The sequence below is a fragment of the Physeter macrocephalus genome, chromosome 18 (assembly GCF_002837175.3).
Source record: "Physeter macrocephalus isolate SW-GA chromosome 18, ASM283717v5, whole genome shotgun sequence".
In the NCBI taxonomy this organism is placed as follows: domain Eukaryota; kingdom Metazoa; phylum Chordata; class Mammalia; order Artiodactyla; family Physeteridae; genus Physeter; species Physeter macrocephalus.
This window is the reverse complement of record NC_041231.1, coordinates 95,547,858-95,557,136: the sequence shown is the minus strand read 5'-3', so window position 1 is coordinate 95,557,136 and position 9,279 is coordinate 95,547,858. Positions and strand designations below refer to the sequence as shown.

Sequence of the window (9,279 nt, the reverse complement as noted above, 5' to 3'; positions counted from 1 at the left end):
GGGAGATGCAAGAGGGAGGAGATATGGGGATATATGTATATGTATAGCTGATTCACTTTTTTATAAAGCAGAAACTAACACACCATTGTAAAGCAGTTATACTCCAATAAAGATGTTTAAAAAATAAATAAAGAGGCTTTATACATAGCAGTATCTTTACTTTTCACATTTGATGATTAAACTTTTTCATCTTGGGATCCTCCAGAATACTCAGCATAATTGCTTGTACCTGATAGATTCCTGTTAGTCACTGTGTTAGATTCCTACTGCTGCTGTAACAAATTAATGTAAGTTTAGTGGCTTCAAACAACACAGTTTTATTCCCTCACAGTTCTGGAGGTCAGAAGTCCAAAATTGGTTCCACTGGGCTAAAGTCAAGATGTTTGCAGGGCTGGTTCCTTTCAGAGGCTCTGAGGAGAGAATCTTTTTCCTCGATTTTTCCAGCTTCTAGAGCTGCATTCCTACGTTCCTCGGCTGGTGGCCCTTCCTGCATCTTCATTGCTGGTGCTGCAGCATCTCCAACTGTGTCTGTGTTTCTGACGTCACATCACCATCTCCTTCTCTGTGATCAAATCTTCCTCTGCCTCCCTCTTCTAAGGACACCTGTGATTACATTCAGAGCCCACCTGGATAACCTGGGATACTCCTGCTATCACAAGGTCCTTAATTTAATCACACCTGCAAAGAAAGTCTCTTTTGCCACATAAGGTCACATTGACAGGGTGCTGGGTACTACTCAGCTATTCACAAAGCAGACCGTGTGGCATTTTCATTTTCCAAGAAACCATTTTTAAAGAAATCTTGACTCTTACAAAGCCGTTCCCTTTTCACAGGCTGATGTCGGTGTGGCTCATTGCGGAGAGAATTTCAGACCCCAGACTGAAGCTACACTGCCCAAGGATAATGTGGGCAGCCCTGGAAGCCTGGACAAGCAGGCCCAGTTGGGAAGCTTACCTGGAACCATTCCAGAAAGTTCCCCATTTCCTAGTGAAAGAAACGGAAGAATAAATTCAGGTAACAGCCCCTGTTCATGTTGATCTATATAAAATACTGTTTCTCTGAATATATTTTATAATGTGTTTGGTGACTTATCACAGCTTTGTGAGCCAGGTAGTGCTTCAAATGTCAAGGTTCCATCTCCAAGACAGCCTTAGGCCTTCATTAGGTGAGTAAGTAATACTAACCATTAATCTTCTTGTTGATGACATAATTAAAACTATCTTTTTTTAAACTAAGAGCCCTTATTGGTGGTTGGGATAAGGCCTTGGGAATACGAGTTGTACAGGCTTTAGTTAAATTCCTCAAAACTTCCACTATGTTAACATCTTTCCAAGGCAAAGTTCTTCATTTGAAAAATTAAGTAAAATCTACATCAAACTTTTTCTCTTGTCTCTCCCCATTCAAAGTTATAAGCAAATGTACAATAAAAATATCTTTCAAAAACATAAAAGATGTGATGTTGACCTGGTGTGTTCTTTAGAAACTATTTGTGGTTTTTCCTATGGTATGTTTTCACTTTACTTGAGTTACCTTCTGTTGTTAAGAGCTCTTGTTTCTGTTTCATCAGCCTTTGAAACAAATTGAACTGAACAGACTTCAAGGAAGACCTATTTGGGGTAGGGGGAGGCTTTCATTTCCTTCCTCATTGCTGTAGTTTCTTCCCTAGGGACCAGTTAGAGTTGGAAAATAGATTGGATAGTAAGTGAGATTCTTTTTCCTGGACTTTTGTGGCAACTCGGGTTATGACAAATTTCCTTTTTTAATACCCTTTTTATTTATTTTTAAAATTGAAGTATAGTTGATTTACAATATTATGTTAGTTTTTAGGAGTACAGCATAGGGATTCAGTATTTTTACAGATTATACACCATTAAAAGTAATTACAAGGTAATGGCTGTAATTCCCTGGGCTATAAAGTATGTCCTTGTTGTTTATTTATTTTATACATAGTAATTTGTATCTCTTCATCACCTACCCCTATCTCGCCCTTCCCCTCTTCACTCTCCCCTTCGGTAACCACTAGTGGGTTTTCTATACCTGTGAGTCTGTTTCTGTTTTGCATATGCATTTGTTTGTGTTATTTTTTAGATTCCACATATAAGTGATATCATACAGTATATTTCTTTCTCTATCTGACTTATTTCACTAAGCATAATCTCCAGGTCCATCACAAATTTCACATTTGCCCTCGTCTTGTGCTTCTGATAGGGTGTAGCATGACCTCTGAGGATGAAGGAGGAGATGGCGGACGCAGGGCAGGGATGGCCTCTTCCTCTACCTCTGTGTTGGGCCAGCACATGTATTTTTTTCTCTCTGGTGATTCTGTTGATGAGTATCCCTCCTAGACTGCAACATGAATGCTCAAAATCCATGTGTTAACAGACTAAAGATTGTTAGGAGGACGGGGGTGCCCTCAGACAGGCAGTCCTGCCATCTGTACACAGTTGAAAGCAGTGTGGGAAGGGAGGGCCCCAGGTAAGCAGGATGGTGCTAAGAGAGACCAGCAGGGGAGGGACTGAACCACCAAAGCAGGTGTTTTCGAAATGTAGTGTGAATTCGTTTTCGGGAAAGCTCTTCCCACAGGATGAATAAGAACCAGTACCCTGAACTTTCTGTTTGTTCTCTGCCCAGTTTCCTCTCTGTCTCCTCTCTGCATCCCTGCTCTTCACAGCTACAGAGTATATTTGTTAGAAATGTCAAGGTGCACACAATATTGTAAATCAGCTATACTTCAATAAAATTTGTTTTTAATTTCAAGTTTCATACTAACATTTCCCAAGTATTGCCTTTTAGTAACAAAACAAAACAAACTAACACTTCTGTGGAATTCCCTGGCAGTCCAGTGGTTAGGACTGTGAACTCTCATTGCCGAGGGCCCGGGTTCAGTCCTTGGTCGGGGAGCTAAGATCCCACAAGCTGCATGGCACGGCCAGAAACAAAAACAAAGAAAACAAAACAAACAAACAAAACTTCTGATTTTGAGAAGTTTCAGATAAGAAAAGTTGTCCAAAACAAAGAATGCCTATATTCTTTCACCCAGATTCCCCCAAAGTTAATGTTGTACCACATTTGTGTTATCATTGGCCCCTGTCTTCCCTCCCTCCCTCTACCCTCTCCCCCGTTCTCCCATATACATCTATATTTTTCCTGAGAGTAAGTCACAGACATAATGGTACTTTACTCTTAAATATATCAGTCTGCATTACCTAAAAACAAGAACATTCTTTGCAAAATCGCAGTACAAGGATCCAAATCAGACAATTACCGCTGATGCAGTACTGTTATCACCCCTTTTCACATTTTCTCAGTTGTCTCACAAATGTCCTTTAGAAATAAATTTCTGGTTCAAGATCTAATGCAGAATCGCACATTTAATGTAGTTGTCATGTGACTTCAGTTTCCTTTAATCCGGAACAATTCCTTGGCTTTTTTTCTTCTAAAACCTTGATATATTTGGAGATATAAGCCACTTACTTTGTAGAACATTCCTCAGTTTGGGTTTGTCTGATATTTCCTCATGATTAGGTTCAGAATATGCGTTTTTAGCGAGAATACCAAAAATGATATTGTATCCTGCTTAGTACATCAAGTCAGGAGGTATGTGATACCTATTTTTGACTTTTACTGTGGGTTTTGGTTTTGGGGTTTTTTTTGCCATTCTGAAGGGTTTTTTGTTTTGTTTTGTTTTTTTGTGGTACGTGGGCCTCTCACTGCTGTGGACTCTCCCTTTGCGGAGCACAGTCTCCGGACGCGCAGGCCCAGCGGCCATGGCTCACGGGCCCAGCCGCTCCGCGGCATGTGGGATCCTCCCAGACCGGGGCGCGAACCCGGTTCCCCTGCATCGGCAGGCGGACGCGCAACCACTGCGCCACCAGGGAAGCCCTGAAGGGTTTTTTTAATGTAGTAAAAGTTATCAATCTTTCTTTCATTGAATCTGGATTTTGAGACATAGCTAGAAAGCCTTTCCCTACACCAAGATTAAAGGCAAATCCACCCATGTTTTCTTGCATAATTTCACTTTTTACACTTATGCTTATGAAATTTCTAATGGCATGAACTGATGCTACTGTAAATATTAATTACATAAGAAATAAAACTGGATGTTCAGTATGATGTCATATTTATAAACATTAAATTTCATATATTAACTGGCAACCTCTGAAAGGTGAGATTGTGGACATTTTAATTTTCCTCTTTACTCTTTTTTATATATTCCAAGTTTACTCTGATAACCACATATTTCTTTTATAATCAGAAAGAAGCACAATGTTATTTTTAAACATTCCGCCAATAGTCTTCAGTGTCCCAAGAAATCATGAATATTAGTTGAAATGACTGATGTAGTCCAGGGATTTCTGTATAAGTGAGCTACTGTAAATGTCAAGCCAAGTACTTTGGTAGACTCAGAAAAGAATGGATAGAAATGGTTAAAATAATTCTCTTATGCTAGTGACAGATGTCAACTATGACATTCTTTTTAAGAACATCCTAAGAGAGAAGTGGGCCATGACCAGTGGGAGCCATTTATTGATACATAACCTATTTAGAAAGGAGTACAGTGAGGTGGTGAAGAGCATGGATGCTAATGTCAAATAGACTTGGAATCAAATCCTAGTTAATTCACTTACTATTTGTGTCACCTTGAGCAAGTTAGTTAGCCTCTCTCATATAGTTTATGTATAAAATAGAGATAGTAACACCTCTGTCACAGAATTTATGTTTGAATTAGATCTTACAAAGAACGTAAAGTACTTAATACTTTAAGTACTCATTATTAAGTACATTAATTACTTTAAGTACTCATTAAGTACTTAAGTACATTATTAAGTACTCATTAAGTACTCATTATTTAAGTACTCATTATTATTATTATTTTGACCCTTGCAGATAAGCCCACCTTCTAACAAAAAAATCATTCTAATTCCTTGAAGAGGATTCACCTCTTCTTTATTGATTTTTTTCTGTTCTTTTAGTTTCTAGTTTACCTCCTTGAAACCCATGCATTACTACTCTGTACCAAAATCTGTACATAGCACTTTAAAATGAGAACTGACTCTATTTCAAACACATGTGTGAGTAGAAGACAGCACTGGAAAGGTGATAAGACTATAGGAAATTCGTTGGAGTTAATTGCAGTGGGCAATTAGAGAAGTCTCTGATACCAGGAAGGTTAATATTCTGAAGTGAGAGACATCTGGTTTGTGTGTGTGTGTGTGTGCGCGCGTGTGTGTGTTTTTCCTGTCTTCCCATTACAAATTCATGAAAACTGTCTTTGTTAACCAGTGGGTTTAGAAATTTTCATAAAAAGATTCCATCCACTGGATGAAATGGACTTCTTAAAATAGAAGAGAGCTCATTTCTGAGGACCCCTCATTGCACCTTTATTTTATGAGGTTGTAAAAACAGATGCTTGCTTGCTTATTTATATAATTGGGTGATTTGTAATGGGAGCGGTCTCTCTCATTAGTGCTCCCCTATAAACTATTTCAGTACCATTTTTAGAATAAAAATTTAGCTAACACTCGACTCCAATTCTGATTTGGTTCAAAGACTTTTCAAAAAGGCATGCTTTTACTTATGTAGATTTAGCAGATGGCGTAATTGTAAACTCAGGGTTGCAGAACTAGAAGTCTCTTGGCAACATCACGCTGTTTATCCTTTGTATACAAAGCATAGAAACCAAACTGCAACTCATAAGAGTCACTGAAAGACTGTCTCATTCGTGGCTATGGTTTAGCTTCATAATTATTGCACAGAACCTGTATAATCGTACCCAAGTGTGTAAGTGTTGTTACAACAAAAAAGTAGTACATAGCAGCGCAAGAAAGACTTTTTGTTATGTTAATATTCGACCTGCTAAGTAAGCAGTATATTATGTTGATGTGTATCCTCTGTAAGAACATTAAGGATTTGAAGTTCAAAGGATTATAAAGATTTGTAGTAGAAACAGATATTTAGGTACAAGTGTTGAGACCTAGAGTTAATTAGCATGATTTATAAGGCATGTATTTAGCATTTGATTGATAAAATCTTCGTGCTTAAATTTCACTTTCTTTTTTCTTTTCCTTTGCAAGACCTAGTGATCAGTGGATTAATCCATAAACCCCAACTCTTAGAGAATCGAGAGCAACAAAAGTCATCAGACATCCTAGAGGAGTTAATTGTTCAAGGAATAATACAAAGCCACAGCAAAGTATTTAGAAATGGAGAATCATATGATGTCACGGCAAGTAATTTTGTAATTAACACTAGCTTATAGTTAAAATAGCAACAGAATATGACTGATCACGAGTTATTTTTTCCACCAATATGCATCTTAGTGTCACAATACAGATTACGGCATTTATCTAAGCCAGTTTTTTCTCCCATAAACTCCCTCACCCCTCTGCACACCATACTTCTCTATGGATTCAGAATTGCCTGATCGTTAATGATTAATGAATCCAATGAAACATATCTTGGGTTTTACCAAATTTGAGACATGATAAGCCCCATTGAATAAAATGCCTTCATTCTTTCAGCAGTTTTTATTAAACATTGCCTGTGTACTAGGCATGTGAATATAAAACTGAACCCTGACTTATCCAATAAGAAAATAGGCCTAAATGTCAAAGCTAAAATAGATACATGTATATATTTATATACACACCCTGAGGTCAACCATGAGGTAATAAATACAATGACAAAAATTGTTATATCCTTAATTTTCTTTGTTGATTCATCTTGACTGATCTATCATTGTTTTTCTGTAGTGTGAGCATTATTTGTAGCCTGATTTTAACTTGTGGCCAAAGTCTTGAGTTCTTGACTTTTTAATAACTTATTTGTAAACCTATGAAGAAGATGGCAGATTTGCTGTTGTTTTGTTTAGTTCTCATTGGTTTGGGTTTCTTTTTAAGCCACTGTTTGCTAGCAGCACCAGTAATCCTAAAGCATAGGCAGAGGAAAGAAGATAAAAAGAATAAATAACACAAAAAAGAGGCCTAATGAGGGAAAATGAATAGGAAAGAAAAGAAAGAAACAGAAGTGATGGAAATTGAGACCAGAAATTATATCAAAGGCACCTCAGTGGTGGCCAGTCCCCCGTGTTGTAGGGAAAACAATTAATAGGGAATAAAAAGATTCATTAGTGAAATCAAGTTTGCACCTAGACCAAGTCACTTAGTGTTTCAGTAAAGGTAATTTCCTTCTCTGTGTGGGGGTCTTGCTGAGAACTCATAAATAAAAGCCAAAGTGGTATTTTCTTTTGAAGAAGGAAAAATAAGTACTGCAGAAAGTATTTGGCAAGGAAAGAAGTTTGTTAAGCCTTATGAATGATATTATCAGGTTACCAATAATAAGAGGAACTGGGGGGAAGGGAAAGGTAAAAATGAACCACATAATGGAAAAACTGATGCCAACATAATGACAATTTACATTTGCACAAGGCTAGCTATCAGGATGAAAGGCATTTTCGAGTACCTTATCTTACTTCAAAGTACTAAAAAAAATGATGCATCTTTAATATGGAAAGGACAAGGAGAGATTTTTTTTCTCACTCTAGGTGAATCGCTGGGGGTCAGAAAATAAAAAGTGGGTCAAAAAGAAAAGACAGGGACTTCCCTGGTGGCGCAGTGGTTAAGAATCCGCCTGCCAACGCAGGGGACATGGGTTCAATCCCTGTTCCGGGAAGATCCCACATGCCTTGGAGCAACTAAGCCCGTGCGCCACAACTACTGAGCCTGCACTCTAGAGCCCGTGAGCCACAGCTGCCGAGCCTGCGCACCTAGAGCCCGTGCTCTGCAACAAGAGAAGCCACCGCAATGAGAAGCCTGCGCACCGCAGCAAAGAGTAGCCCCCACTCGCCGCAACCAGAGAAAGCCCGCGTGCAGCAACGAAGACCCTACGCAGCCAAATAAATTAAATAAATAAATAAATAAATAAATTTATTTAAAAAAAAAAAAAAGAAAAGACAGGAGTCTCAAGCCACTTAGATAGCCTCATCCACCAGAGGGCAGACAGCAGAAGCAAGAAGAACTACAATCCTGCAGCCTGTGGAATAAAAACCACATTCACAGAAAGATAGACAAGATGAAAAAGCAGAGGGGTATGTACCAGATGAAGGAACAAGATGCAACCCAAGAAAAACAACTAAATGAAGTCGAGATAGGCAGCCTTTCAGGAAAAGAATTCAGAATAATGATAGTGAAGATGATCCAGCACCTCGGAAAAAGAATGCAGGCAAAGATCGAGAAGATGCAAGAAATGTTTAACAAAGACCTATAAAACCCTTCATGAACGATATTTCACTCAGTTCCTGTTGGTTTCAGGCTGTCGCCAAGTTGATGTCATTAGACTGCCGGTGTCACGGAGTTTCCGGCTCCTGTGCTGTGAAAACATGCTGGAAAACCATGTCTTCTTTCGAAAAGATTGGTCGTCTGTTGAAGGATAAATATGAAAACAGTGTCCAAATCTCAGACAAAATAAAGAAAAAAGAATGAAAAGAAATGAAGACAGCCTAAGAGACCTCTGGGACAACATTAAACGCAACAACATTCGCATTATAGGGGTCCCAGAAGGAGAAGAGAGAGAGAAAGGACCAAGATAATATTTGAAGAGATTATAGTCGAAAACTTCCCTCACATGGGAAAGGAAATAGCCACCCAAGTCCAGGAAGTGCAGAGAGTCCCATACAGGATAAACCCAAGGAGAAACATGCCGAGACACATAGTAATCAACTTGGCAAAAATTAAAGACAAGGAAAAATTATTGAAAGCAGCAAGGGAAAAATGACAAATAACATACAAGGGAACTCCCATAAGGTTAACAGTTGATTTCTCAGCACAAACTTTACAAGCCAGAAGGGAGTGGCATGACATATTTAAGGTGATGAAAGGGAAGAAGAACGTACAACCAAGATTACTGTACCCGGCAAGGATCTCATTCACATTTGATGGAGAAATCAAAAGCTTTACAGACAAGCAAAAGTTAAGAGAATTCAGCACCACCAAACTAGCTCTACAACAAATGCTAAAGGAGCTTCTCTAAGTGGGAAACACAAGAGAAGAAAAGGACGTACAAACACAAAACAATTAAGAAAATGGTCATAGGAACATACATATTGATAATTACCTTAAACGTGAATGGATTAAATGCTCCAACCAAAAGACACAGGCTCACTGAATGGATACAAAAACAAGACCCATCTGTATGCTGTCTACAAGAGACCCACTTCAGACCTAGGGACACATACAGACTGAAAGTGAGGGGTTGGAAAAAGATATTCCATGCAAATGGAAA

General features: G+C 38.5%; 1 protein-coding gene across 1 annotated transcript in view; it reads left to right on the top strand.

Moving 5' to 3' along the window:
* STMND1 (stathmin domain containing 1) overlaps positions 1 to 9,279 on the top strand; it is a 32,672-nt gene that overhangs the window by 10,905 nt on the left and 12,488 nt on the right. Inside the window, exons 2-3 of the mRNA XM_007129173.3 lie at positions 834 to 1,014; positions 6,075 to 6,226. Of these exons, the coding sequence (XP_007129235.1) occupies positions 834 to 1,014; positions 6,075 to 6,226 (333 nt within the window). The remainder of the gene's footprint in view (positions 1 to 833; positions 1,015 to 6,074; positions 6,227 to 9,279) is intronic.